General features: G+C 65.2%; 3 protein-coding genes across 3 annotated transcripts; 1 reads left to right on the top strand and 2 right to left on the bottom strand.

Moving 5' to 3' along the window:
* Positions 1–261: 261 nt before the first annotated feature.
* On the top strand, positions 262–8,611 carry LOC136000406 (zinc finger protein 391-like). Its single transcript, XM_065654186.1, has 7 exons — positions 262–274; positions 609–721; positions 1,380–1,919; positions 4,270–4,568; positions 6,271–6,327; positions 6,879–6,957; positions 7,066–8,611. The coding sequence occupies exons 2-7, from the start codon at positions 643–645 to the stop codon at positions 7,863–7,865; spliced, it is 1,854 nt and encodes a 617-aa protein (XP_065510258.1). The 5' UTR covers positions 262–274; positions 609–642; the 3' UTR covers positions 7,866–8,611.
* Positions 8,612–8,667: 56 nt separating this feature from the next.
* Positions 8,668–11,346, bottom strand: PFDN5 (prefoldin subunit 5). The gene is made up of 6 exons (XM_065654364.1): positions 11,248–11,346; positions 9,822–9,924; positions 9,524–9,555; positions 9,301–9,375; positions 9,092–9,197; positions 8,668–9,003 (listed from the first exon to the last, which is right to left on the bottom strand). Exons 1-6 carry the CDS (start codon positions 11,317–11,319, stop codon positions 8,924–8,926), a joined length of 468 nt encoding a protein of 155 aa, XP_065510436.1. The 5' UTR covers positions 11,320–11,346; the 3' UTR covers positions 8,668–8,923.
* A 513-nt stretch (positions 11,347–11,859) lies between these two features.
* ESPL1 (extra spindle pole bodies like 1, separase) lies at positions 11,860–25,274 on the bottom strand. Its single transcript, XM_065654185.1, has 30 exons — positions 25,242–25,274; positions 24,062–25,147; positions 23,524–23,628; positions 22,850–22,979; positions 22,141–22,277; positions 21,145–21,338; positions 20,343–20,585; positions 19,987–20,131; positions 19,691–19,835; positions 19,468–19,607; positions 19,246–19,380; positions 19,039–19,158; positions 18,709–18,880; positions 18,401–18,529; positions 18,155–18,311; positions 17,534–17,643; positions 15,820–16,943; positions 15,448–15,745; positions 15,230–15,340; positions 14,807–15,011; positions 14,236–14,420; positions 14,022–14,149; positions 13,467–13,589; positions 13,236–13,391; positions 12,993–13,157; positions 12,802–12,906; positions 12,593–12,705; positions 12,443–12,526; positions 12,193–12,357; positions 11,860–12,061 (listed from the first exon to the last, which is right to left on the bottom strand). Exons 1-30 carry the CDS (start codon positions 25,272–25,274, stop codon positions 11,860–11,862), a joined length of 6,345 nt encoding a protein of 2,114 aa, XP_065510257.1.
* Positions 25,275–27,986: the final 2,712 nt, after the last annotated feature.

Below are 27,986 nucleotides of genomic sequence, written 5' to 3'. Positions count from 1 at the left end.
TTTGCAGATTGGGGGTGACATGGGGGGTTTGCAGGTTGGGGAGTGACATGGCGGGTGCCACGGGGGTGCCATGGGGGTTGCAGGTTGGGGGGTGCCACGGGGGTGCCACGGGGGGTGGCGGGGCCGGAGCCCCCCGGCCGTGCCGCTGCGCCGCTCGGCAGCCGAGGGCGGCCATGAGCCGCGGCCCGTCCATGGCGGCCTCCCCGCTCCTGCTCCGGCCCACCCGCCGCTCCCCGCCGCCCCCCGCGCCCCCCCGGGCCCCCCGCCCGCACCGGTGAGTCATGGCCGGGAACCCCCCCCCAAAAACAAAAACGGCGGATGGACAGGCCCCCGCTCCCGCCGCGGTTTTCCCCTTGGCGGTGCCCCCCGGAATGGCGGCGATGCTCGCGGTGGAGGCGGGGGGGAGCGTGACCCCCCCCCAGCTTACGGGGGGTCTCTCCATGATGGGGGGGGCATGGCGGGGGGGGGGATGTTGTTGGGATGGGGAGGGGGATGTTCGAACCCCAACCCCTGGCTGTGCCCCCCCCAGCATCAGGGGAGGAAAGGGGGCGGGGGGCGGGACCCCCTCGGGGTGCCACCGTGTCACCCCATCTCTTTGCCCCCAGCAGGGCCCCCCCATCTGAGTGTGCTGGGGAGGTGGCGATGGACACAGAGGGGGGGTCGCCCGCCCAGGGCCCCCAGACCCCCCAGGACAGCGAGCGGCCACAGGGGACGTCGGCAGGTGAGCCCCCCCCGTGGGGCGTCCCCGTGTCATGCTGGGGGTGGTGAGTCCTTTTTGGGGCTCCCCGTGGACCTGCCCTGACCCAGCGACGGGGGGGTCACCCCAACCCTGGGTGTGGGGATCCCCGTTCCTGTGGTGGGGGGTACCCCGATCCCAGGGTATGGGGGTGCCCCAGGGATGGGGGGGTGTCCTGTTCCCATGGCATGGGGGGTACCCCAACCCCAGGGGTGCCCCAGTCTGCCAACATGGGGGTACCCCAGTCCCGGGGTGCAGGGATGTCCCGATCCTGCACTGTGGGGTTGGAGAGGGGAATTATGGAACAGGTGGAAAAGGGGCTGGAGAAGGCAGAAAAAGGGATGGGGAAGGTGGAAAAGGGATGGGGAAGGTGGAAAAAGGGATGGGGAAGGTGGAAAAGGGATGGGGAAGGTGGAAAAGGGATGGGGAAGGTGGGAAAAGGGATGGAGAGGGCGGAAAAAGGGATGGGGAAGGTGGAAAAAGGGATGGGGAAGGTGGAAAAGGGCTGGAGAAGGGCGGAGGGGCTGGGGAAGTTGCAGTTGGGACGGGGACAGCACAGAGGGGCCGCAGCCCCGGCCGTGTCCCCCAGCCCTCGGTGCCACCCGTCCTGCCCCCCCAGCTCCCAGGTCCCGTCTCCCCACAGCCCCCCCCAGCCCCCCGAGGCCGCGACGGAAACCACCGGCGCGCGGTCCTGCCAAAACGCCGGGACGCGCGGGGGCCCTGGCGCCGCTGACGGAGCTGCTGGGGCTGCGGGGGGGCCGCCTGCGCCCCACCATCTGCAGCGAGTGCGGGAAGGGCTTCAGCCGCAGCTCGGACCTGGCGCGGCACCAGATCACCCACACCGGCGAGAAGCCGTACACCTGCGGCGCCTGCGGCAAGGGCTTCAGCCAGAACTCCAACCTGCTCACCCACCAGCGCATCCACACCGGCGAGAAGCCGTACGGCTGCGGCGCCTGCGGGAAGCGCTTCAGCGAGAGCTCGGCGCTGGTCCAGCACCAGCGGACGCACACGGGCGAGAAGCCGTACGGCTGCGGAGAGTGTGGGAAGCGCTTCAGCGTCAGCTCCAACCTCATCCGGCACCGCCGCACCCATAGCGACGAGCGGCCCCACGTCTGCGGGGAGTGCGGGGACGGGTTCCGCCACAAGGCCCAGCTGCGGCGGCACCAGAAGCTGCACGTGGCATGACGGGGACGAGGACAACGGGATGGGAATGGGGACACTGGGATGGGAATGGAGATGCTGGGATGGGGATGCAGGCATGGGAACACTGGGGTGGGGACAGGGATGCCAGGATGAGGATACTGGGATGGGGATGGAGACACTGGGATGGGGATGCAGGGATGGGGACACTGGAATGGGGAGAGGGATACCAGGATGAGGATACTGGGATGGGGATGGAGACACTGGGATGGAGACACTGGGATGGGGACGGGGACACTGGGATGGGGACAGGGACACCACAATGAGGATGCAGGGATGGGGACAGGAACAGCAGGGTGAGGATATTGGGACAGGGATGGAGACACTGGGATGGGGATGGGGACACTGGGATGGGGACACTGGGATGGGGACACTGGGATGGGGATTGGGACACCAGGATGAAGATGCAGAGATGGGGACAGGGACACCGGGATGGGGACACTGGGATGGGGATATGGGGATGTGGCTGCAGGGTGGGGACGACTTTTGGGGTTGTCATGGAGGTGCCACCCCAATTTAAGGCAAACAAGCTCCAAACAGACTCGATTCTGGCCGGAGCAGCTCAGCCCAGAAACCAGTTGGAAACTGGGTTTGTCCGAACGATTCGGTGCTGGGACAACACCACAAACCGCGGGCTGGGACACACGTGGGGGGTTATTGTGCGACCGCGCGAGAGTAACGGTGATCTGAATAGAATCGCAGGATCGTTTTGGGTGGAAAAGCCCCTCAGGATCATCGAGTCCAACCGTTCACCCAACGCTGGCGCTAAAATGTCCCCAAGAACCTCGTCTGTTCAACCCCCCCAGGGATGGCGACTCCAGCACCGCCCTGGGCAGCCTGGTCAATGCCCCACAGCCCTTTGGGGAAGAAATCACCCCAAATTTCCACCCTCAGCCTCCCCGGCGCAACTCGGGGCCGTTTCCTCTTCTACAAGGTGTTTCCCAGCATCACCCCAGTTTCCCCAGCATCACCTCAATTTCATAGAATCACAGAATCATTTTGGTTGGCAGAGACCCTCAGGATCATCGAGTCCAACCATAACCCAACTCCAGCACTAACCCGTGTCCCTGAACCTCATCCAAACACCTTTTCAACCCCCCCCAGGGATGGCGACTCCAGCACCGCCCTGGGCAGCCTGGGCAATGCCCTTTGGGGAAGAAATCACCCCAAATTTCCATCTCAACCTCCCCCGACGCAACCTGAGGCCGTTTCCTCTCGGCCGGGGGGTCGGGACTCGCTCAGCGATGGACCCCAAGGAAAATCCCCCCCGAGGAGCAGACGAGGTCCCTCCATCCCGGGGGGGCTCCGCTCACGGTCCCGCTGCTCCCAGACGCCCCAAGGGGGGGTCGTTGGGGGGACCCCGTTTTACCGCCCGGTTGGATCCCGTGGTCGTCACGAGCTGGTCCAGAGGCTTCTCCGGGCACCCCCTTTGTTGGGGACCCCCTATTGACACCCCCCTCCTCCTGCCCCCCCCAGCCAGGGGGGTGACCCTGAGGTGTCACCATGCCCAGGGGGGGACACACGGGACTGTCACCTTGTCACCAACCCAAGGACAGGGACAGCGGGGCACAAAAGCTGCTAAAAAGCCACTAAAAAGCCACCAACTTCCCCATTGATCCCATGGGGGGTGAGTCCTCACCAAGGGGGGGCCGGTACCTGCACCCCGAGCACCCCAAAAGCTGCGGGGCTGTGGGGGACCCAGCGTTGCGGTGCGGGGGTCCGGCGACAAGATTAATAAAATGTCCCCAAGCAGCTGCGCTCGCTGAGCATCGTCCCCCCGCCGCGGTTTTGGGGATGTCACCCCCCGCCGGGGACAAGGCGGTGGCGGCGCTGGCACGGCCCCGGTGCCACCGGTGCCACCGCGGGAAGGTTTTGGTGCCGCCGGTGCCGCAGGCGGTGGCCCCCGCGCCAACCCCGCCACAGTGCCAGCCGGTGTCCCCAGGGCGGGGCCGCGGGGACCCCCCCCGGGCCGGGGGGCACAGAGGGGGTGCGGCGGGCCCCCCCAAACCCGCTACCGAGGGCACCGGCCGCGTTGCATAATTTCCAACCTTTTTTTTTTTTTTTTTTTTTTGAAATTTTGCCGGAGGGGGGGGAAAAACCGCGCCGGGCTGGAGCCGGAGCCGGAGCCGTTACACAAAGCGGGGGGGGCGGCGGGGCCGCTGATTTTCGCCTTAATCCCACCCCCTCCCCCCCAAAAAAAAAAGCTTCGTGAAACCCCCGCCGAGCCCGGGAACGTTTTCCAAGCGGAGCGGGATCAAAATAAATAAATAAAAATCATAAAAATCAACCGATAAACCCACAATTTCCCCGTCGGCCGGGGGGGTGTCCCGTTCCCCCCCCCGCCTCCCCCGGGCTGCGCGTTTTGGGGGCGTCGCGAGCGGGGATTCCCCAATTCCGGAGCTTTTTCCCCCATTTTCTCGCTTCGCCCAGCGGAAGCAAAGCCCGGGGCTGGCGGGGGGGGGGACGGGAGGACGCCGGGACCTTCCTGTTCCCGGCCCCCCCGCGACCGCAGCCGCCAGCCCGGGGGCCTCGGCCGCCCTCCCACCCCCCAGCTGCCCCCCCCGGAGCAGGGACCCCCCGAACACCAGCCGAACCCGCTCGCCATCCGCTCCCGGGAGCCGAACGCGCTGCGGTGAGTCGGGGGGGACGCGGGGATGAGGCGCCGTCCTCGGGCTCGGATGGGGGGGGAAGGAAAGGGGGACCCCCATGAAAAAAAAAACGGGGCGCCCCCTCGTCGTGGGGCGCGGGGTTTGGGGGGGTCGCGGTGCTGGATGCGGGGGGGGGGGGGTCGCGGCGCTGTGGTTTCCTTTGTGCTTCGCGACCGCGGCGCCGCAGCCCCCCCCCCCCCCAAATAAATACCCAGGGGGCTGGGGGGGGAAACTGAGGCAGGGGGAGGGGATGGGGGGGGGGCTGCATCGGCCTTGCAGCGCATGTGCCCCCCCCAGCCCCATTTGTCCCCCCAGATCGCGTGGGGGGCAGCCCCGGCCCCTCTTTTTTGTGCTCCCCCCCAATTGGGGGGTGGGGGGGGGGGCAGTTTAGGGGCGCGCGGGGGGGCCGGGGGGGGTCGCCGTGCCTCAGTTTCCCCCGCTGCAAAGCTGGGGGGGGAATTGGGGTTTTCAGCCCATTTAGACCCAAAAGGGCCCCCCTGGAACCCCATTGCAGGGTCTGCAGGGGGGCACCGGGCAAACTGGGGGGCACTGGGCAGCTTTGGGGGACACTGGGCAAACTGGGGGGAACTGGGCAGCTTTGGGGGACACTGGGCAAACTGGGGGGAACTGGGCAAACTGGGGGGGCACTGGGCAGCTTTGGGGGGCACTGGGCAAACTGGGGGGCACCGGGCAAACTGGGGGGAACTGGGAAGCTTTGGGGGACACTGGGCAAACTGGGGGGAACTGGGCAAACTGGGGGGGCACTGGGCAGCTTTGGGGGGCACTGGGCAAACTGGGGGGGCACTGGGCAGCTTTGGGGGACACTGGGCAAACTGGGGGGCACTGGGAAGCTTTGGGGGACACTGGGCAAACTGGGGGGAACTGGGCAAACTGGGGGGCACTGGGCAGCTTTGGGGGACACTGGGCAAACTGGGGGGCACTGGGAAGCTTTGGGGGACACTGGGCAAACTGGGGGGAACTGGGCAAACTGGGGGGCACTGGGCAGCTTTGGGGGACACTGGGCAAACTGGGGGGCACTGGGCAGCTTTGGGGGGAACTGGGCAGCTTTGGGGGGCACTGGGCAGCTTTGGGGGGAACTGGGCAAACTGGGGGGCACTGGGCAGCTTTGGGGGACACTGGGCAAACTGGGGGGCACTGGGCAGCTTTGGGGGGCACTGGGCAAACTGGGGGGGCACTGGGCAGCTTTTGGGGGCCCTGGGCACTCCTGCAGAGGGTTAAACCACATTTGGGGTGCAGCCGGAACCCTGGATGGGAGTTCAGGTGCTTTTGGGGTGCACAAGGTCCCCCGGGAGGGGGGTGCAGCCACTTCTGGGGTGCACTTGACAGCCCGGGGGGGGTCCAGGCAATTTGGGGGTGCACCAGACAACCCGGGAGGGGGTGCAGACACCTTTGGGGTGCACCGGGCACCTTGGGGGGGGTTCAGGCAATTTTGGGGTGCACTGGACACCCCAGGGGGGTGCAGACTCAGCCCCCCCCGGGCAAAGAGCCCCAGTCGCCACCGGGCTCTGGGACCCCCCCTGCTCCGTGGACACTGGGGGGGTTCAGTGACCCCCTGGGATGGTTTGGGGACCCCCCTGGTGCTGCAGGACCCCCGCGGGGGGGACACATAAGTGACCCCCCAACTGTGGGGCTGTAACCGCCCGTATCTGTGTGTCCCCCCCCCAGATCTTGGAGCCACGGCCGGAGCCGCAGTGGGACCCCCCCGACACCCCCAGAGCTCAGGTAACGCGGGGGGGATGGGGCGCAGGGATTGGGGGGGGCAGAAAGGGATTTATGGGGGACACAGGGATTTAGGGGGCACAGAGGGATTTGGGGGCCACAGAGGGATTTATGGGGGGGCACAGAGGGATTTGGGGGCCACAGAGGGATTTATGGGGGGCACAGAGGGATTTGGGGGGGGCACAAATGGATGTGAGGTGGCACAAGGGGATTGGGGGGGGCAGAGGGATTTAGGGGGGTACAAGGGGATTTGAGGCACCACAGAGGGATTTTGGGGGGCACAGAGGGATTTGGAGCAGACTAAGAGGATTTGGGGTGGTGTGACAGGACCTGGGGGGGGACACAAAGGGACCTGGGCCCCCCCCCCCAGCAATTCCCATTGACCCCCCCCGGCTCCAGCACGGCCCCACACACAGGAACGGGGACACAAATCGCAACAGGGCGGGAGGAATTGGGGTGGGTTTGGGGGCTAGGGGGGTCCCGTGTGGGCTGAGGACGCTCAGGGCCCCCCCGTGTGGGCGGGGGGAGCTCAGGGCCCCCCCCCGGCCCCGCAGGCCATGGAGCAGGAGGAGCCGTGCGTGGTGGAGCTGCACGACTCGGACGAGGGGGACATGGTGCGGAGGGTCTATATCGGTGAGGAGGGGGCGCGGGGGGCCGGGGAGGGGGGAGCCGCCCCGGGCAGGGGGGGGGGGCGCTTGTCCCCGGGCGGGTGCCAGCCTCTGTGTCCTCCCCCCGCCACAGCTGACGACGGCATCGTGAGCGACTGCGAGGACGAGGTGCTGCCCCACGAAATCATCCAAACCGTCATCCCGCACAGCCCCCTGCCCCCCAAACCCAAAAAGCGGGGGGGGCAGCCCAGCTCGGCCGCCGCCTCGTCGGCGGGGGGCTACGGCGAGGAGGAGGAAGGCGGGGAAGGCGCCGGGGGGCGGCTGCGGGGGGGCCGCCAGCGGCCGTTCATCTGCAACGAGTGCGGGAAGAGCTTCAGCCACTGGTCCAAGCTGCTGCGGCACCAGCGGACTCACACCGGCGAGCGGCCCAGCACCTGCGGCGAGTGCGGCAAGAGCTTCAGCCAGAACTCCCACCTGGTGCAGCACCGGCGCACGCACACCGGCGAGAAGCCGTACCGCTGCGGGGACTGCGGCAAGAGCTTCAGCTGGAGCTCCAACCTCATCCAGCACCAGCGCATCCACACCGGGGAGAAGCCGTACAGCTGCGGGCAGTGCGGGAAGAGCTTCACGCAGAGCAAGAACCTCATCAAGCACCAGCGCACGCACTCGGGCGCGCGGCCCCACCGCTGCGGGCAGTGCGGCCGCGGCTTCGCCCAGAGCACCAACCTGCTGAAGCACCAGCGGGTGCACGCGGCGCCGGCGGCGTGCCCCGAGTGCGGGCAGAGCTGCGGGGACGGCGGGGAGCTGGAGCGGCACCGCGCGCAGGCGCACGGGCACGAGCCGTTCATCTGCGTGGAGTGCGGGGAGAGCTTCGCCCGCAGCGCCACGCTCAACCGCCACAAGCGCGTGCACAAGCCGCTCTTCGCGCGCTGAAGAGCGCGCCGGCGGCACCGCGGGCGGGGGGACGCGGTGACAGCGCGCCAGGGGACGCAGGACACGGCGACGGCGCGCCAGGGGACACACGGACATTGTCACGGGCGGAGGGACACGGTGACAGCGCGCCAGGGGACACACGGACATTGTCACGGGCGGAGGGACGCAGTGACAGCACGCCCGGGGACGCAGGACACGGTGACAGCATGCCAAGGGACACACGGACATCGCCGTGGGCGGAGGGACACAGTGACAGCACGCCAGGGGACACACGGACATTGCTGTGGGCAGAGGGACACAGTGACACCACCCCAGGGGACACAGGGGCAGAGGGACACACAGACATTGTCATGGGTGGAAGGACATGGTGACACCATGCCAGGGGACACACGGACATTGCCATGGGCCGAGGGACATGGTGACAGCACCCCAGGGGATGCAGGCCACAGTGACACCATGCCAGGGGACACACGGACATTGCTGTGGGCAGAGGGACAAGGTGACATCACCCCAGGGGACACACGGACTGTGCTGCGGGCAGGGGACAAGGTGACACTAAGCCACCCCGTGCCCCACTGAGCTTCACGTGCCCCCCCCGGACGCTGGCTGGGCCTCGGCACCCCCCCTGCAGGGCTCGCACCCTATAGCTGTACATATAGAGCACAGGGAGCGGGGGGGACACGCGCGTAGGGGAGAAGCCCCCGGCGTGGGGGGACGTGGGGGGGACACGGCCTTGGAATAAAATCCTTCTGTTTGGGGAACGTGGGTTATTTTGTGTTGGGGGTGTAAAAAGCTCCACGGGGGTGTGTGGGGGGGCTGGGATAAAGCTGTCCCAGATGGCAGAGCTACACGGCCCCCCCAGGAGCCCCCCGCTTCCAGAAATCTCCTTTATTCTGCTCTGCGGCAGCGGGTGCTGCCTACCAAAAACTAGGGGGGGGGAATTGCCGCTGGAGAAGGGGGATGGGGACAAGCAGGACTTGGGGGGGCTGTGCTGTGTCCCCAGGGCCCCCCCGGCCTCCGCTCCCGCCCCAGCGAGGAAGGGGGACTGAGGCCGAAGGCTACGCCTTGGCGGTGGCCCCTTGCGCGGCTCCCAGCGCCGTGAGCTGCTGGATCTTCTGGCTCATCATTTCCACCACGGCTGCGGGGGGAGAGAAGGGGGCTGGGGAATTGTTTTTTTTTGGGGGGGTGGGATGCTGGGGGGCCCCCCCCAGGAGGAAGGCGCTTACCCTGCTTCATGGCGTGTTTCTCCTGCAGCGCCGGCTGGATCTTCTCCATCTGCTTGGTTAAAAAGTCGATTTTCCGCTTGAAAAAGTCTCGGGCATCGTCTGCTGTCTGAGTGGGGGGCAGAGGGGCATAAGGGGGGGCTGTTCCCCAGGGAGGGTGTGGAGAGACACCCCCCCAAACCCCAGAGCGTCCCCCCACGTGCGTCCCTCACCTTTTCCACGTAGTAGCCGGTGCCGATGTCGATGAGGACGCGCTCAACGTCTGAGAGCTTCCCGGGGACGTACATCTGGGAGGGGGGGTCAGGGAAAACCGGGGGGGCACGACACACACGGCTCCAGCAGGAAAACCAGGGCTGGAGCCCAGGGGGGCCGGTTTGGCACAAACAGCCCTGGGGGGGGCGAACTGGGGGGGCCGTGGGGAGCAGGAAAGGATACGGAGCTGGTGAGCGGCACCAGCAGGTCCTTCCCTGTGGGAGAAAAGCACAAGTGTGGGGGGGTGAGGGCGCCCTCAACATCTGGGTGGGGGAACATCTGGGGCCCTCCAGCAGCCCCCCTGGGACCCCCCCAAAACTCCCTGCGAGCAGGAAGGGGTGGTAATGTCACCCCTGGGGAGGAAGGAGCGATTTGAGGGGGGTAAGGAGTGATTTGGGGGAGCAGCCAGAGCCAGTGAAGCCAAGTGGGGGGGTACCGGCCTCTGGCCCCCCCAGGGATGGTTGAGGGGGGTCCCACTCACCCTCGTTGCTCTTGTTGAGGACGTTGAGACAATCTTTGGCTTCCACGTACTTGGTCTGCACCACCTTGAGCTGGGCAATGGAGGACGAGAGGAATTCCACCTCCTGGGGGTGCGGGGGCTGTGAGCTGGGGGTCCGGGGCGGGCAGCCCTGCAGCCCGGTTCACTCCAGTCCATCCCCTCCAGCCCGGTTCGCTCCAGTCCATCCCCTCCAGCCCGGTTCGCTCCAGTCCATCCCCTCCCAGCCCAGTTCGCTCCAGCACATCTCTCCCAGCCCAGTTCACTCCAGCACATCCCTCCCAGCCCAGTTCAGTCCATCCCCTCCCAGCCCAGTTCACTCCAGCACATCCCTCCCAGCCCAGTTCACTCCAGTCCATCCCCTCCCAGCCCGGTTCGCTCCAGCACATCCCTCCCAGCCCGGTTCGCTCCAGTACATCCCCTTCCAGCCCAGTTCACTCCAGCACATCCCTCCCAGCCCAGTTCACTCCAGTCCATCCCCTCCCAGCCCGGTTCGCTCCAGCACATCCCTCCCAGCCCAGTTCACTCCAGTCCATCCCTCCCAGCCCGGTTCGCTCCAGTCCATCCCCTCCCAGCCCAGTTCACTCCAGTCCATCCCCTCCCAGCCCGGTTCGCTCCAGCACATCCCTCCCAGCCCAGTTCACTCCAGTCCATCCCCTCCAGCCCGGTTCGCTCCAGTACATCCCCTCCCAGCCCAGTTCACTCCAGTCCATCCCCTCCCAGCCCAGTTCGCTCCAGTCCATCCCCTCCCAGCCCAGTTCACTCCAGTCCATCCCCTCCCAGCCCGGTTCGCTCCAGCACATCCCTTCCAGCCCAGTTCACTCCAGTCCATCCCCTCCCAGCCCAGTTCACTCCAGTCCATCCCCTCCCAGCCCAGTTCGCTCCAGTCCATCCCCTCCCAGCCCAGTTCACTCCAGTCCATCCCCTCCCAGCCCGGTTCGCTCCAGCACATCCCCCTCCAGCCCAGTTCACTCCAGCACATCCCCCTCCAGCCCAGTTCACTCCAGCACATCCCCTCAGCCCAGTTCACTCCAGCACATCCCCTCAGCCCGGTTCCCTCCAGCACATCCCCTCAGCCCGGTTCCCTCCAGCACATCCCCTCCCAGCCCAGTTCGCTCCAGCACATCCCCTCAGCCCGGTTCGCTCCAGCACATCCCCTCCCAGCCCAGTTCACTCCAGTACATCCCCCTCCAGCCCAGTTCCCTCCAGCACATCCCCCTCCAGCCCAGTTCGCTCCAGTACATCCCCTCAGCCCGGTTCCCTCCAGCACAATTTCCCCCTCAGGCCCCCCAGTGCTGTCAGGCCCACCAACCCCACACCTCACCCCGCAGCCCCCGGCCCCACACGGGCGGCTCCGGGCCCACATTCCCCACACTCCCCGCTCTCCCCACACCGCCCCGGCCGGCCCCACCTGGTCCAGCTGCCCCTTGAGCAGCTCCAGCTGCGGCAGCGGCAGCTCCGCCACATTCACCGCCTGCGCCATCTTGGGCCGCGGCGCCGCTCTGCCCGCCGCCCCTCGCTGCCCCGCCGCGCCGCGCCGCGCCCCCTGGCGGACGGAGGCCGGCAGCGCTCCGTAGCAGCAGCACCCCCACAATTCGGGGTTCGGCCCCCCCCGTAAGTCGGGGTTCAGCCTCCCCCATAAGCACCCGGGGAAAAGGGAGGCCCCCCGCGGGAAGGGTAGCCAAGATGGGGATGGAGCCCCCCGCATCACCTTCCTGGGACCCCCACCCAGCCCCCCCAAAAAACAAAATCTGGGGGGCTCTGGGTACCCCCAGCAGCAAAGGAGGGGGGCAGGAGCCCCGGGGACGTCGAGCTTTGGGGACAGAGGACAAATGGGGAGTGGGGGGCGAGGCGGGGGGGCAGGCGGGACACGGGGGGGGGCAGGCGGGACACGGCGGGGGGGCAGGCTTAAAACGCAGCAGCTTTATTATCCAAGAACACGCAAATAAAACCACTTCTGTTAAAATAAACTCAACCAGCTGCAAACAGCACCCCCACCCCGAGGTTGGGGACCCCCCCGCCCTCACTGCAGGCAGACGGGCAGCCCGTAGGCGACGGGGGCGGCCCCGATGAGGTACTTGAACTTGGGGGCCTGGCGCGCCTGGGCGACGTGGGAGAGGAGGGGGGCACCCGCGCCCCCCGCCAGCCACCCCCCCAGCAGCGCCCGTGCGTAGCGGTCCATGTCCCGATCCGTCACGTCCCACAGGTTCCCCAGCACCAGCGGGCTGGAAGCGAGGAGGGCGTTAGACCCGCTCCCACCCCGGAAAAAACCCACCTCCTCTTGCACGCAAACCTCAGAGAGACCCCCCCCCCCCACCCCGCCTCAAAACTATTGAGATCGCCCCCCCGGACTCACCAGCCGGCCAGGATGTAGCAGAGGACGATGCCGGAACCCTCCAGGTCGCCGCGCACGGCGAGCGCGGCGCTGCTGCAGCCGAACAGGAGCGCGACGGCGCGACAGCTCAGCCGCGAGATGCTCTGTCCGTCCAGAAAACGGGCGCCCGCGCCGTGGCCCGCGAAGCTGCAAGTATCGCCCCCCCCAGATAAGTCCCGATTGTCGTTGTGGCCCCCCGGTGTTGTCCCCCAGCCGTCCCGGCCATGCTCACATGTAGAGGTCGTGCTCGCGGAGCGCTGCCTGCATCTGCTCCGGGCTGGGGACGGCTCCGGTCACCCCCTTCCAGCCGGGGATGCTGCGGGACAGCTGGTGAGAAGGGCACAAAACACCCCCCCGTGTCCCCCCCCGGATCCCCCCTCACCTCTCAAACCAGCCCCGAAATTGCTCCTCGGTGCTCGGGAGGTTTTTGTGGGGGTTGAGGACATAGAAGGCGCTGCTGCGGTTGACGCCGCGGCTCAGCACGGACCCTCCTCGCTGCCAAAGCGGGGAGAAAAAAGTGGGTCCCAGCCCGGCATGAGGGTTTGGGGGGGTCCCCAAGGGTTTGGGGGGGGTCCCCCTCGGTCCTCTCACCTCCCGTGCCAGCGAGTAGCTGAGGAGGAAGCGCAGGGACGGGAGGCGGGTGACGGGGACGGCGCGCAGACACGCCATGCTCTCCCACGGCAGCTTCTGCAGGTGCTGCGAGGAAGAGGAGGAGGAAGGTGAGAGCGGGAGGGCGGCACGGCCTGCGGGGGATGAAGCAGGAATGGGGGGGAAATTCTCACCTTGTCCAGCACCAGGACGAGGGAACCGCCGCTTTGCTTCGCCCTCCGCTTCTCCAGCGCCTCCTGCAAGAGGAGCTGAGCCTCGCGGGGCTGCCCCGCGCTGAGGCCGAAGGCCAGGGCTCGCACATCCTCGGGGGTGAGGAGGGGAGCGGCATTCAGCAGCACCTGCGGGGAGAAAAGAGGGGGTGAGCGGTGGGAAAACAAGGGGAAAACCCCCCAAATCCCTGCCCCGAGCCCACTCACCTGGAGCAGGGCGGGATCCGCGTCCCTCCAGCCGCAGCCGCGCAGTTTTGGGTGCAAACGGGCGGTTTCCTCGGGCAGGGCGGGATCGGGGGCAGCAGGGAGCAGGGCCCCCCTCCAGCAGCCCAGCACCCGCGTCTCCAGGGTCTCGATCAGGCTCTGCAAGAGGTCAGAGAGTCAGTGAGACCCCCCCAAAACTCTCCGTGGGGGCACAGGGTGGGATCTGCCCCCCACCTTCATCCTGCGGTCCAGCTCGGAGCGGCGCAGCCACCAGTCCTGCTTGTCTGTGCAGGCGTTGGATTCCTTCTGCTCCTTCTGGATGGCGTCAAAGTCCCTCAGCACCGAGCTCAGAGGGGTCTGGAGGGGGAAAAGAGCCGTGAGCCGAGCCCCAAAATGTGGCTGCGTCGTCCCCGCGGCTGAACGCGCACCAGCATCCTGGCTTGTGCCAGTGCTGGTGTGGCCAGTGCAACCAGGGCAGTGCTGGGCACTGGGGAGGCCAAACCGCGAATCCTGGGGGCAGTTTTGGGCCCCTCACCCCAAGAGCTTGAGGTGCTGGAGCAAGTTCAGAGCTGGGAAGGGGCTGGAGAAGGAGGTTGAGGTTGGAAATTTGGGGTGATTTCTGGGCATTGAACAGGCTGCCCAGGGCAGTGGTGGAGTCACCATCCTGGATGGGTCGAACAGATGAGGTTCTCAGGGACATTTTAGTGCCAGCGTTGGGTGAACGGTTGGACCAATGAGCTCGAGGGGCTTTTCCACCCAAAATGATTCTATAACCCTCCCAGTGCTCACCTCGGTGCCCGCGGTGGGGATGCGGATGGTGACGGGACCCGTGTCCTTCTCCAGCCGCGTCAGCAGCAGCGTGTCCCCCGCCGAGCTGAGCTGGGGGCTGACGAGCGTCAACACGCACACGGTCACCCCTGTGGGTCACAGCCAGACCTTAGGGACAGCCCCGGGGCCACCAGCCGTCCCCCGGCGCCCTCCCGGTGCTCAGCGCGGCTCTTACCACCGGGGATCTGCTGCAGCTGCTCCCGAAAGCTGTCCCGCACCTCGGGCCCCAGCGCCGCGGGGCTGAACGCAAAGAGGCTCTCGAGCTCGGCGAGGGGGGAGCCGCGCGGGGCAGCGCGCCCCTCCTGCAGGGACAGTCCCTGGAGCTGCTCCGCCACGTCCCCCACCGGCTTCTTCTCTTTGCTGCGGAGGGAAAAGGCCGCCAGGGGGAAAAAACACGCCAAAAATCAGCTTTGCTGGGGCTCTGGTGTTTGCTGAGTTCAGAGAAGGGAACGGAGCTGGGGAAGGGGCTGGTGAAGGAGGTTGAGGGTGGAAATTTGGGGTAATTTCTTCGCCAAAGGGCTGTGGGGCATTGAACAGGCTGCCCAGGGCAATGCTGGAGTCACCATCCCTGGAGGCTTGAACAGACAAGGTTCTTGGGGACATTTTAGTGCCAGCGTTGGGTGAACGGTTGGACTTGGTGACCTTGAAGGTCTTTTCTACCCAAAATGATTCCATGATTCCACCTCCAGAGGTTCCTCCAACCCCCACGAGCCCAGGATTCTGGGATTTAATCCCAAGGGACTCACCGCATCTTCCTGTGGGTGATACCGAGCAGCTGGTGGCGCGCGGTGACGGCGACCGACTCGGCGAGCAGGTACGCGGTGGAGAGGGGGTCGCGGTTGCCCGTGGCCAGCGCCAGCAGCCGGCAGACGTGGCCGTAGAGCGCGCCAGGCGGGCAGTGGCTGATGCAGTTCAAAGCCTTTGTCAGGAGCTCCATGACTGAGGTGACATCTGGAAGGGACAAAACATCAAAACCCCGGGGTGGGATCAGCCACCGAGGCAACGCAGAGGGGACAGACCCCAGTGCGGCCACCAGCTCCCAGTCCAAGACCAGTATCGCACATTGGAGGCTGGAGCTGCCCCCTGTCACTGTCAGGCTGCGTTTTACCTTTCTGCGTCCCCCCAGCACCCAAAAACGTCCCCCCATGCTGCACTGGGCGCTCACTCACCATCAGCCACGGGCAGGGTGGAGATTGGGGATCCCTTGGGGTGCGGAGGGTCCCCGCTGCTTGTGCCCAGGACCTCGTGCTCCCCGTCCGCGCCCTCCAGCCGCCTCCTGCCTGCGGGAAGGGACAGAGACGCCTTGTCCCCAGGGCAGGTGACAATCCGATGCCTTCACGCACCCCTAAAATGCTGCAAGACCCCCTCCAATCTAAGACCAGCTCACCTGGGGCTCCCTCCTCTTCCTCGGACACTCGCATGACCTCAAAGCTGATCTCAAGTTCTTCCTCCACCTTCTCCTCTTCCTCGATGGCCCTCAGAAGCTCCCGTTCCTCCTCCGCCCTTGTGCCAGGACCCCGGCGTGCGCTCGCCTGGCCCCTGCGGGTTTGGGGGCCGCGGCCACTCGTCTGAGACCCGCCGGATTTGGGGGGGCGACCTCTGCGGGCGCAGCACGTCTTGGGGGCGGCTGCGGGGGTCAGCGCCGCTTCTGGAGCCTCGGGGTCGCTGTCGTCGCTGAATGTCACCTACAACAGAGGGACAAAAGGGTGTCGGGGCCGGTGGCGGGCGTGGGGCGCCCCTCGCCTCCCTCCGCACTCACCTTTAGGCGGGACTTAGCTCTCCCCGAAACTCTGGGGGCTCGCAGGAGCCGGGACTTGCCGGCCGGCCGGGGGGATTCGCTGAAGATGGTGAAGGGAGTTTTGGGGGCCCCGTGGGTTTTGGCGGGGGGTCCGGCTCTCTGGCGCGGGGTGCAGGCCGCCGACACCGGCCGGATGACGATGGGGGGCACCTCGCCGTCCGAGTCACCCAGGGCGAAGACGTCATCGGTGTTCAGCACGGCCAGAGCCTTCGCGCGCGGAGTCTTCCTCGCTCTGGCTTTGGGTGCGGTGAGGGCCAGCGCCGCCTTATTTTGGCGCCGGCGCGGTTGAGCCTTGTCCGGTTTTTGCGTCTGGGGCAGGGGCGCTGCGTCAGGCTCTGTCGGAGTTGGTGTAGGTGGGTGACAAGTCCAAAAACCGGCAAAAACACCATCCACGGAGCCACCGCGCTGGGTCGCCAGGTGCCAAACGGTGGCCGTGGCTTTGGCGAGCAGCAGGACGGCCCTGGAGCCCTCCAGGCTGGGCAGGTGGGGTCTGCAGGATGCCACGAAGCTCAGCCCCGTCTCCAGCTCCTCCCGCAGCTCCTCCGCCAACCGCGGGCTCGCCAGGCTCTGAAGGGCGAGCGCGGCGTAAGTGGCGGCCACCAGATCGTCCAGCAGCTCCGGCGCGGGCGGGTGGCCGCCGCCGGGGTCTCCCCGCAGCTTGTGGTGCAGGACGGTGGTGAAGCGGGCGGCGGCGGCGGCACAGCGGCACGGCACGGCGCGGAGCAGCGCCAGCCCCTCGGCCGCGGCACCCGCCGCCAGCTCAGCGCGGGCGCGGGAGAGGAGCCAGCGCAGGCACAGCGCCGACAGGACCAGGTCGGAGCAGAGGGAGCAGGAACAGTCCGTGGGGTGGCTGAGGAAGGTCGGGCTCCTCTTCCTCGCAGGCTTCAGCTCTGGGGAGGCCATGAGAGCATCTGCCTTGGCCAAACCGCTCAGCACGGGCACAAACTCGAGCGCAGGGCCCTTCAGGAAACTGTCGTCCTCCCTGGGGAGCTCGGTGATGGGGGCTGGCGGTTTCTTGCGCTCGAGTTTGCCCCTCCTGGGCATGATGTTTGTCTGGCTTTGCTCCTTCTTGCTGGGTTTAAACTCTGCAGGTGAAGAGGAGGGTTATTTCTGTGCGTGCCCCACACAGCCCTCCCCAGCCAGTCCAAAGAGGGAATCAGAGAATCATTTTTGGTTGGAAAAGCCCCTCAAGCTCAGTGATCCAACCGTTACCCCAACCCTGGCACTAAAACGTCCCCAAGAACCTCGTCTGTTCAACCCTCCAGGGATAGTGACTCCAGCACTGCCCTGGGCAGCCTGGTCAATACCCCACAGCCCTTTGGGGAAGAAATCACCCCAAATTTCCACCCTCCGCCTCCCCTCGCGCAACTTGAGGCCGTTTCCTCTCGTTCTATCCATTTATCCCATCAATAAGGTCCCTCTCAGCTTCTCCTCTCCAGCCCCAGCTCTCTCAGCCTTTCCAGATGCTCCAGACCCCTCAGCATCTTCATGTTCCCCCCGCAGACCTTCCCCAGTAATTCCTCGTCCTTCTCAAACTGGGGAGCCCAGAACTGGTCCCAGTGACTCCAGACGGGGCAGAGCAGAGGGAGAGGATTCACCTCCCTGGACCTGCTGGCCACGCTCTTCCCCATTTCACCGCAGCCCAGAAGCGGGTGCAGGAAGGCTGGGGACTCACCGCTGCCGGGCTCCAGGAGGAACAGAACCTGCTGGAGGTCCAAGCTGCTCAGCTCCAGCTCATCCAGCTGCAGCCCCAGCTGGGCCTTCAGCACCAGGAACGACGCGCACCTGGCGGGGACAAACCAGCCCTGAGCCCCCCGGATCCATCCCCGGGGCTGCGTGGGAGGGAGGCAGCGAGGAACTGCTCCCATCTGCCCAGCAAAGCTGGATTCGGAGAACCACAGGATCATTTTGGGAGGAAAAGTCCCCCAGGGTCATCGAGCTCAACCGTTCACCCAATGCTGGCACTAAAATGTCCCCAAGAACCTCATCTGTTCAACCCCTCCAGGGACGGCGACTCCACCACTGCCCCGAGCAGCCTGTTGCGATGCGTAAAAACCCTTTGGGGAAGAAATTCTCCCAAATTTCCAGCCTCAGCCTCCCCTGGCGCAACTTTAAGCCATTTCCTCTCATCCCATCATGGGATCGCGCACCCCAGAGCAGCCGCTCACTCCAAACCCCCATCCAGAGCTGTTCCTCCCGCAAGGGACACAGACACAACGTCCCCTGCAGCTCGTCCCTCAGCCGGTGTCCCCCCAGGCTCGCGGCCATGCTGTCTCCCCCTCCACGCCCAACTCACCACCGCACAGCTTGCAGTTTCATGGCCAGCTTGACGGCATCCAAGCAGAAAGCTTTGGCTTGGCACACCATGTCCAACCGACCCAGCAGGGCCACCAGCCGCTCCGAGCAGGCCAGCGCGTCCCCCAGCACCTGCCACTTCAGCAGCAGGTTGTCCCCTGCCAGAGAGAGAGGGGAAAGGGACACGTCACCGGAGAGGGATGGCGAAGAGGCGCTTTGCGGAGGAGCGGGCGGGTTTCCGGCTCACCGCAATCCACGAACTGGACGTCAGCCGCCGGCGCGGGGCAGCCCAGCACCTCGCTGCCCATCAGGAGGTGGATGATGCTGCGGAAAAGCTTCTGGGCTTCCACGAGAGCTGTCTCGGGCGTTTTCCACCCTGCGCAAGAGCCATTGTGGGGATCGGCACGGACCAAAACCCTCCCCAGCCCCAGCGCGGAGTGGATCTCCCCCAAATTCCCTCTTCTTGCTGGTTTGGAGAAACCCAGAGGTTTGCACGGAGCTTCGTCCGTGACTCCTGTCAGCCAGGAGGGTTTTAAATGTCCCCCGAAAACTCACCATGCGCAAAGATGCGCTGGCGGAGCTGCGGCGAGAGGCGGGCGGGCGGCAGGCTCAGGTAGACGGTCACCAGCTGCAGGATGTGGACTCGCAGCAGGTACCAAAATCTGGTGATTTTTTGGAGAGCCAGGTTCTGCAGCACCTCCAGCAACAGGGAGAGACCCTCCTCAATCTGCAGAGAAAAACGAGTCACCAGTCGCGGTCCAGGGCGTCCCTGCGCCCAAGTTCCCTAACAAGAGGTACTGAGATCGCCACAAAGCGCTGCTGTGTCTCCTCTGATCCTCACGCTACTTTTGGGGCAACAAAAAAAGGGTTTTTTGGGGGCTGTACCCGCTGGGTGACGCAGCACAGCTGGCTGCGGAGCAGGAGGCAGCTTTGCCGCAGCAATGGGTAGGAATCGTCACCACTGTCGGCTTTCTGCAGGCAGGACTCTGTCTCCTCCAGGAAAAGCTGCAATAAAACTCACCGACGTGAGGGCTGCGGCCTCGGGGACCGGACGGGCCCCCCCGTGTCCCCTTCCCTCCCTGTGACGCTCACCTGGGCGTAGCTGGGACACTCCAGCTGGAAGAGCAGCTTGGTGACGTGGCACAGGGCGCTGGCTGTGCCCAGGTTGTCCCCGAGCGCGCTGCACAGGGCTCTGAGCAGCAGGTAGCTCTCCATGGCTTGCAGGGGCTGAGGGGACAGGAAAACGCCCTCACGGTGATGCTCAGACCCCTCAGAGGGGACTGTCCCACCTGTCACCTCCCCAGCAAGCGTTACCTTGGCCATCAGCTTGTAGAGAGCTGCCAGGAGGCGCAGGGAGGCGACGGTCTGCTTGGGGCTGCGCACGGCGGGGACGCCCGGCGTCCCCAGGAGCCGCTTCCACAGGGCGAAGGCGTCGTCCAGGTTTTGGGACAGAGCTGAGGGGACACGGCAGGTCTGAGAAACCCCCCAAAGTGAAACCAGGCGCCCATGGGGAGCCCGAAGGCGCCGGCGGGCTCACCAGTGTCTGTCGCCAGGTCGAAGGAGAGGCCATCGTACAGGAACCGCTCCTCCAGCAGCCGCCCATCATATTTGAGGTCGTTGGGCTCAAAATCCTCCAGCTTCTTCAGCGCCTGAGCTTTGGCTCGCTGGTCCCTCTCAATGCTCTGCCAAAACAGGGGTGACACACGTTAGAGACACCGCAGGGTTTCCAGTGGGGTCTGGGTGGCTTTTGCTGGCCTCGGGGTGGTTTTGGTGGCCCTGGTGAAGAGCGAGGGGTGCCAGACAAGTGCGCAGAGCCCCAGATCCACCACCCACCTTCTCCAGGTTGGACTCCAGGCTGCAGATGAAGAACCAGAGCAGCGCCTGCGCCTGGTCATCCAAGAGCTGGTCCCGGTTCTGGGCGCTCCTGGGCACCAGCTCCAGCAGCCGCAAAGCTTCACGCACCGAGTCCAGGGAGGAGCTGCCAGAGACAGGGATCAGAAACAGCTTTTTGTCCCCAAAAAACCCCCGGAGCATTTGAAAGGGAGGCACAAACACACCCCAAGACCCCAAAGAGAGCAAACAGCCAGAGCAAAAACGCTCCAGATCCTAAAAACTCCCCCTGTGAGGAGACACAAACACTCCTCGGGGACTTTGAGGGACGCAGGGAGGTGACAGCGGTGAGCACCCACCAGTCGGTGTGCTGGGCGTAGCTGTGGTAGCACAAGACTTGGGCCAGTTCGGTCAAGACGACGGCGCGTTGGTGCAGGCGGCCGCTCTGCTCCGAGCAGATCTGCAGCAGGTCGCAAAGCACGTTGTAACGTTCCTGCCCCGTGTTGGCTTGGACGCTCTTGTAGGCTTTCAGTTCGGCAAAGAGGATGGTGACCAAGGTGTTCGTGTCCAGGTTGTGTCCTTCCAACGCTTCCTTCAGCGTCCTGGGGGAAGAGGGAGCTGCTGAGGGGTGCTGCGCAGAGGATGGTGGAGCCAGGAACGGCTCGCGGGGAGAAACGTCCTCGATTTAGCAGCTGGGGAAGCGCAGCTCTCAAGAAATCCACCCTCCGCACACCATAGAACCGTTTTTGGTGGAAAGGACCCGCAGGCTCATCGAGTCCAACCATAACCAAACCCTGTCACTAAAATGTCCCCAAGAACCTCATCTGTTCAACCCTCCAGGGATGGTGACTCCAGCACTGCCCTGGGCAGCCTGTTCAATGCCCCACAGCCCTTTGGGGAAGAAATTACCCCAAATTTCCAACCTAAACCACCTTCTCCAGCCTCTTCCCCAGCTCCGTCCCCTTCTCTCAACTCGCTCCAGCACCTCAAGCTCTTTCTTGGCGTGAGGTCCCCAAAACCGACCCCAGGATTCGCGGTTTGGCCTCCGCAGTGCCCAGCGCAGGGACGGTCACCGCCCTGGGCCCGCTGGGACCTCTCTGGCCACACGCTGGTTCAGCCGCTGTCACCATCGCCCCGGCTCCTTTTCCGCCGAGCTCTTACCGCAGCCGCAGCTCCTCGCGACCCTGTTTGGCCGCGTCTGTTTTGAGCCGGACCCAGAGGGCGAGGGGCTCGGGCAGCAGCTCCGCGACCCGGCCCTGCAGCGCCCGCAGCCACCGCGCCACGCACGCCAGGGCCACCTCCAGCCGGCCCAGCCTGCGCTGACACTCCGCCTGCAGCCTGAAGCACTTGTGCAGCTGCAGGGAAAACAGAGAATCAGGTTCGGTACGCGGCGAGGAGCAAACCCTCCACCCTCTGTGTCCACCCTGCGGCCCCGCTGGGCCACGGGAACGGCTCAGAGCCGGAATCCACACTCATTCCAGGAGGAATAAGCTGGTTCTGTCCCCTCCTTCGCTCCCCTGGCACTGGGACCAGACCCTTCTGTTCATAATTATATTATTCAGATCATCATTGTTATGTGGTTGTACAATATCCTCAACTGGCATCCAAACCTGCGGTTTAGTTTGCTAAATAATTTGGATAAACGCTGCTGATTCAGGAGCCTGATAGGTTTGCAGCAGTGACCTGGTAGAACCATCACGAAGCGTGAAATAGGACTTCACTGAGTTCTGTTTCAGTGTTTTATCCAGCAAGGATACAGTATTTAATAAGACAAAACTTTCTTAATTAACTTAAACAATTTGGACATCAACCACTTCCCTAATTATCTTAAACAATTCAAACATCTACCGGTGATTTCCAGCTTGACAACTCCAGTGTTGTGGGATATAGGAAAAGATTTCTAGATGCCTTTCCAACTCATGCAATAATTCAGGTTGGAAAAGGCCTTTGCAGGTCACCTGGGCCAAATTCCAAGTTTTATTAAGTTCTGCGCCTGCTTTTTGGTATCTACGTTATCTCTGATGTGACTGTCCTAGAAATAAGTGACTTCCCCACCTGAGGATCTGGCTGGAATAAAGTCTGTCGGGAGCTTGTTTGCCTTAAAGTGAGTTTTGGGGTGGCTGTGAGAGCCCGTTTGTGGCAGCAGCCTCAGCTCACCCTCTCCGGGGGAAGGTCCGGGCAGGCGTAGGCATCTGCGGCGCAGGGGCTGCTGCAGAGCGGCTCGCAGACCGCGCCGGCCGCCTCGGGAAGGTTCTGCTGGTAGAAGATGTACGCCAGCTTGAAGGTGCAGGACGCTGCCACAAATGAAACACAAATATTAAAGATACGGAGAGAGAACGAGCTCTCTGCTCCTTGTCCAGTGAGGGACTGGCGCCCTCTGCCCTGTCTGGAGTTATTGGGACCGGTTCTGGGCTCCCCAGTTTGAGAAGGACAAGGAATTACTGGGGAGGGTCCAGGGGAGGGACATGAAGATGCTGAGGGGTCTGGAGCATCAGGAAAGGCTGAGAGAGCTGGGGCTGGAGAAGAGAAGCCCAGAGGGACCTTATTGATGGGATAAATGGACAGACCGAGAGGAAACGGCCTCAAGTTGCGCCAGGGGAGGCTGAGGGTGGAAATTTGGGGTGATTTCTTCCCCAAAGGGCTGTGGGGTATTGAACAGGCTGCCCAGGGCAGTGGTGGAGTCACCATCCCTGGAGGGTTGAACAGACGAGGTTCTCGGGGACGTTTTGGTGCCAGGGCTGGGGTAACGGTTGGACTCGATCTTGAGGGTCTTTTCTGACCAAAACAATCCTGTGGCTCTGTGACCCTCGTGGGTCCCTCCCAGCTGGGGACACTGGGTGGTTCTGTGACCTGCAGTGCCACTGACCGGTGATGTCGAGGTACTTGGCTCGCTCGCCCTCGGGGAGCCCCCCCAGCCCCTTCAGCATCCACCGCACGCTCCTCATGCAGCCGCTCGTCAGCCGCTCCAGACCCGGCCAGTCCCCCATGGGCAACGCCTGCGGGGACACGGGGGTCACCTGGGACCCACAGCCCCCCCAGAACCCCCCTGGGACCCCAAACTCCCCCAGGACATGCCCAGGACACCCTTGGGACCTACAGCCCCCCCAGGCCCCCCTGAGACCCACAGCCCCCCCCAGGACCTGCCCAGGACACCCCTGGGACCCAGAGCCCCCCCAGAACCCACAGAGAACCCCCCAGGGCAGCTGGAACAGCCCCTTCCAACCCCCACAAAGTGCCATCTCCAAAAGGAGAAGCCACCCAAGGTCACAGGGGACCTACAGCCCCTGCAAACCCCTTCAAAACCCCCCCAAACACCTCCAGAGCCCCCCAGGGTGGCTTGAGCAGCCCCTTCTGACCTCTCCAATGTCCCACCTGTGAAGAACAAAGGCACCCGAGGTCACCTGGGACCCACAGCCCCCCAGAAGCCCCTGGGGTGGCTCAAGCAGCCCCTCCAACCCCCCCAATGTGGAAGCAGCTCCCCAGCACCACGAGGCTCTCGGCCACCCCCGCTGCTGGGGACTGTCCCCCCTGCGCCGGTACCTGGGGGCACAGGAAGGTGTCATAGGCCAGGCTGGTGAAGAGCTGGAGGCTGCGGAACAGCAGCTGCTTCAGCATCAGCTGCTGCTTGACACTGTCGGGAGGAACCTGCGGAGAGAAGGAAAAAATGGCGTTTGGGGGGGGTTTGGAAGCACCAGGCGCTGCTGCTCAGGATGGGGACACCCAGGGATGGATTTCAGAGAGCATCAAGCTGGGAGAGGGGTTACAAACCCCCCAGCTGCTCACAGAGCCTCTGAGGTAGAGACCTGGCTCTCTGCAACTAGAGATGAGAGGAAGCGGCCTCAAGTTGCGCCAGGAGAGACTGAGAGTGGAAATTTGGGGTGATTTCTTCCCTAAAGGGCTGTGGGGCATTGAACAGGCTGCCCAGTGCAGTGGTGGAATCGCCACCCCTAGAGAGGTTGAACAGACGAGGTTCTTGGGGACATTTTAGTGCCAGCGTTGGGTGAACGGTTGGACTCGATGATCCTGAGTGGCTTTTTCCACCCAAAACAACTCTACGAGCACCCAGCCCCAGCCTCACCCTCTCCAGCAGCCGGTGGAGGACGCGGCCGTGTCCCTCGGTGAAGGCACAGAGGTCCAGCACGTCCTCCCGGCCCAGGGGTGGCTGCTCCCCGCTCCTCTCGGTGCAGTCGCCGAGCTGGGACGCCACGAACTGGCCGCTCTCCGCCAGCACCCGCAGGAACGGCTCCACCGCCTCCGCGCCCAGAGCCAGCGCCGCCCGCGAGAGGGGCGACCCCGCGGCCGAGCCTTCGGCCAGCGCCTGGCTCAGCTGCACCCCGGCTTCCAGGAGGGACAAGGGGCCGCTGAAAGATTTGGTGGAGCTGGCGGCAGTCCCCAAGAAACCCCTTGCGTCTCTTATCGCCTCCTCGGCCTCCCGGTGTCGCCCGCCTTTGCAGAGGTGCCGGCACCGCTCCAGGGTGAGCTCGAAGAAGCAGAGGGATTGCTGGAGGGCGGGGAGCTCCGCCGCCTCCTCCCGCAGAAGCGCGAGCAGCTCCCCGAGCTGCCGCCCGAGGAACGCTGGGCACGACGCCTGCTGGGCTTCATACAGAGCGGCGGCAGCCGCCGCTTGCTGAGCTGTCTGCGAGGCAAAGAAGGGCGGCTGCAGCGGTGGGGGGGCCGTCCCATCCCGCTCCAGCAGCAGGAGGAAGCGCAGGGCCCACAAACGCAGGCAGAGAGCGGCTCTCCCCTCGTCTTGCGGCCCCTCGGGCTCGGCCAGCGTGTCCGCTGCTCTCCAGAGAACACGGAAGCTGCTGGAGGCGATGGCGGCAAAGTCCTTGTCCAGCGTGGGGCCGGTGGGGTGAGTCCGCAGCCGCGCGCGCAGGAGCTCGGCCGCTCTCTGGCTGCCGTCGGCGCTGCCGCGTTGGGCCGCGTTGCGCAGCAGGTGGTAGAGGATCTTCTCCAGGTAGAGGGGGGCGGGACGCGGCGCGGCGCTCAGGTAGCCCCGGCAAGCGGCCTCGGCCACGGCCACCACGTCGGCAGCGCGTGGCGGGGGGGTCCCCGGCTGGGCCAGCCGCTCCACGCAGAGCCGCAGCACCCGGTCGCAGTCCTGGCTGCGCCGCAGCCGTGCGCCGGGGGCATCGCCGGGGGGGCAGCGTGAGAGGCTTTCCTGGGGGAAAAAGGGGGGCGGTCAGAGCCCTGCACTCTGTTTGACGCCCCCACGGTGCCAGCAGCAAAGCCCCCCCCCCCGATCCCCAACTCACCCACAGCTCGGCGAGCGCGTCAGGTTCATCCATCTCGGGGAGTGGGGGTCAGCTCCGGCGGGGGCTTCACGTGCGACACCAGGCTGGTGGCTCGGGGGGGCTGCGGGGGGCACAGGGAGAGGCGTGAGACCCCCCCAGTTCCCCACCCCTGCTCACAGCCCCCCCCTCCCCATGGCTTGCAAGGAACTCCCAGCCCCACACCCCAAAGCTCACAGCCACACCCCCCCATCCTCCAGTCCCGCAAGACCCCCAGCCCCACTCCTGCCCCCCCGGGGCACACAGATCCCCCCAGCCCCATCCCCTACCCCCCCCAAGCTCCACTCCTACCAGCACGGGGGGCCCGAACCGCCCCCCCCCAGTCCCAATCCCGGCATCTCCGCAGCCTGGAGGCCCCCGGAGACCCCCCCGGCCCGTCCTCGCTGGGCCTGCACGGGGCCTCCCCGGCGCCCACTGCCCGCCCCCCATGCCTGCAGCGCCCCCCAGCCCCACAGAGCCCCTCCAAGCCCCACAGAGCGCCCCCGGCCCGGCCCAACAGAGCCCCTCCAGGCCCCACAGAGCCCCCCCGGCCCCACAGAGCCGCTCCCCGGCCCCACAGAGCCCCTCTAGGCCCCACAGAGCCCCTCTAGGCCCCACAGAGCCCCTCTAGGCTCCACAGGGCCCCCCCAGCCCGGCCCCACCGCTCCCGCCACCGCCGCTCCCTGGGTACAGGCCCCGCCGCGCGCCCCGTTCAAATCCCCTCCGCAGCCAATCAACGCGCGGCACCGCCCGCGCGGGGCACGCCGGGAGTTGTAGTTCTCGCCGCGGTGCGGGGGGTGGGGGTGGTGGCTGCGCGCATGCGCACTGCGCGTCCAGGCTGGTGGGGAATAATTGTGCAAAAGACTCTTGTGCAAAAGACTTTTGTGCAAAAGACTCTTGTGCAAAAGTGTGTGTGTGGGGGGGGTGTCGGGGTGTGGAGAGCCTGGTGCAGCGAGGGGACGGTGCACGAGGAGCCTTGTGCAATTGGGTTGGCGTGTGGGGACCCCCCCTGCTTTGTGCAATGGGGGTCGGTGTGCAGAGAGCCTTGTGCAAGGGTGTGCAGGGACCCATGTGCAACGGTGGTGATTGTGCAGGGAGCCTTGTGCAAGGGTGTGCAAGAACCCTCGTGCAATGGGGGTCGGTGTGCAGGAAGCCTTGTGCAAGGGTGTGCAGGGGCCCCCGTGCAACGGTGGTGATTGTGCAGGGAGCCTTGTGCAAGGGTGTGCAGGGACCCATGTGCAACGGTGGTGATTGTGCAGGGAGCCTTGTGCAAGGGTGTGCAAGAACCCTCGTGCAATGGGGGTCGGTGTGCAGGAAGCCTTGTGCAAGGGTGTGCAGGGGCCCCCGTGCAACGGTGGTGATTGTGCAGGGAGCCTTGTGCAAGGGCATGCAGGGACCTTCATGCAATGGGGGTCGGTGTGCGGGGAGCCCTGTGCAAGGGTGTGCAAAGGACCCGTGCAATGGGGGTCGGTGTACAAGGAGCCCTGTGCAAGGGCGTGCAAGGGACCAGTGCAACGGTGGTGATTGTGCAGGGAGCCTTGTGCAAGGGTGTGCAGGGACCCACGTGCAACGGTGGTGATTGTGCAGGGAGCCTTGTGCAAGGGTGTGCAGGGGCCCCCGTGCAACGGTGGTGATTGTGCAGGGAGCCTTGTGCAAGGGTGTGCAAGGATCCTCGTGCAATGGGGGTAGGTGTGCAGGGAGCCTTGTGCAAGGGCATGCAGGGACCTTCGTGCAATGGGGGTCGGTGTGCGGGGAGCCCTGTGCAAGGGTGTGCAAGGATCCCCGTGTAATGGAGGTAGGTGTGCAGGGAGCTTTGTGCAAGGCTGTGCAGGGGCCCCTGTGCAACGGTGGTGATTGTGCAGGGAGCCCTGTGCAAGGGTGTGCAAGGATCCCCGTGCAATGGGGGTCGGTGTGCAGGGAGCTTTGTGCAAGGCTGTGCAGGGGCCCCTGTGCAACGGTGGTGATTGTGCGGGACCCTCGTGCCACGGTGGTGATTGTGCGGGACCCTCGTGCGATGCTCCGGCCAGGTCACAGTTATTTTTCTGAGCAGCAGCCTTGGGTTCGGGAGCAAAACAGCCCGAGTGTCCCACCCCCGGGGGGGTTTGGCTGCTCCGAGCGGCCTCAAGGCCAGGGCGGGTGCCCCCCCGTGCGCCGGGCGCGGGTGTGCGAGGAGCCCGTGCTACCGAAAATTGTTGTTTAATTGTGTTTTTCTCTCTGCAGAGTCTCTCGGCAGCAGGAGCCCAAACCTCGTGATAAACCCCAAGGGCAAACAACTCGAGGAGTCGGGACGGTTCGGGTGGGAGGGACCTTGGAATGTCACCAGTGTCACCCCTGCCATGAGCAGGGACATCGTCACTGTGACACCGTGACACCGTCCCGTGTCACAGCTCAGCCCGTGTGACACTGTGACGCTGTCCTGTGTCACAGCTCAACCTGTGTGACACCGTGACACTGTCCCATGTCACAGCTCAACATCTGTGACACTGTGACACTGTCCCATGTCACAGCTCGACTTGTGTGACACTGTGACACTGTGACACTGCCCCATGTCACAGCTCAACACCTGTGACACTGTGACACTGTCCCGTGTCACAGCTCGACTCGTGTGACACTGTGACACCGTGACACTGTGACACTGTCCCGTGTCACAGCTCAACCTGTGTGACACTGTGACACCGTGACACTGTGACACTGACCCGTGTCACAGCTCAACCTGTGTGACACTGTGAC

This window comes from Caloenas nicobarica, chromosome 33, assembly GCF_036013445.1.
Source record: "Caloenas nicobarica isolate bCalNic1 chromosome 33, bCalNic1.hap1, whole genome shotgun sequence".
NCBI lineage: Eukaryota > Metazoa > Chordata > Aves > Columbiformes > Columbidae > Caloenas > Caloenas nicobarica.
This window is presented reverse-complemented; position numbering and strand designations above follow the sequence as displayed.

Coding starts and splice junctions, on each gene's coding strand:
- LOC136000406 (XM_065654186.1), top strand. CDS start 643: ATGGACACAGAGGGGGGGTCGCCCGCCCAGGGCCCCCAGACCCCCCAG. Junction 6,328..6,878: donor CCGACACCCCCAGAGCTCAG/GTAACGCGGGGG, acceptor CCGGCCCCGCAG/GCCATGGAGCAGGAGGAGCC. Junction 6,958..7,065: donor GGTGCGGAGGGTCTATATCG/GTGAGGAGGGGG, acceptor CCCCCGCCACAG/CTGACGACGGCATCGTGAGC.
- PFDN5 (XM_065654364.1), bottom strand. CDS start 11,319: ATGGCGCAGGCGGTGAATGTGGCGGAGCTGCCGCTGCCGCAGCTGGAG. Junction 9,925..11,247: donor TCAAGGGGCAGCTGGACCAG/GTGGGGCCGGCC, acceptor CCGCACCCCCAG/GAGGTGGAATTCCTCTCGTC. Junction 9,376..9,523: donor TGGTGCCGCTCACCAGCTCC/GTATCCTTTCCT, acceptor CCCCCCTCCCAG/ATGTACGTCCCCGGGAAGCT.
- ESPL1 (XM_065654185.1), bottom strand. CDS start 25,274: ATGGATGAACCTGACGCGCTCGCCGAGCTGTGG. Junction 19,381..19,467: donor TCTACAAGCTGATGGCCAAG/GTAACGCTTGCT, acceptor CTGTCCCCTCAG/CCCCTGCAAGCCATGGAGAG. Junction 16,944..17,533: donor CCTCCTGGAGCCCGGCAGCG/GTGAGTCCCCAG, acceptor CTTCACCTGCAG/AGTTTAAACCCAGCAAGAAG.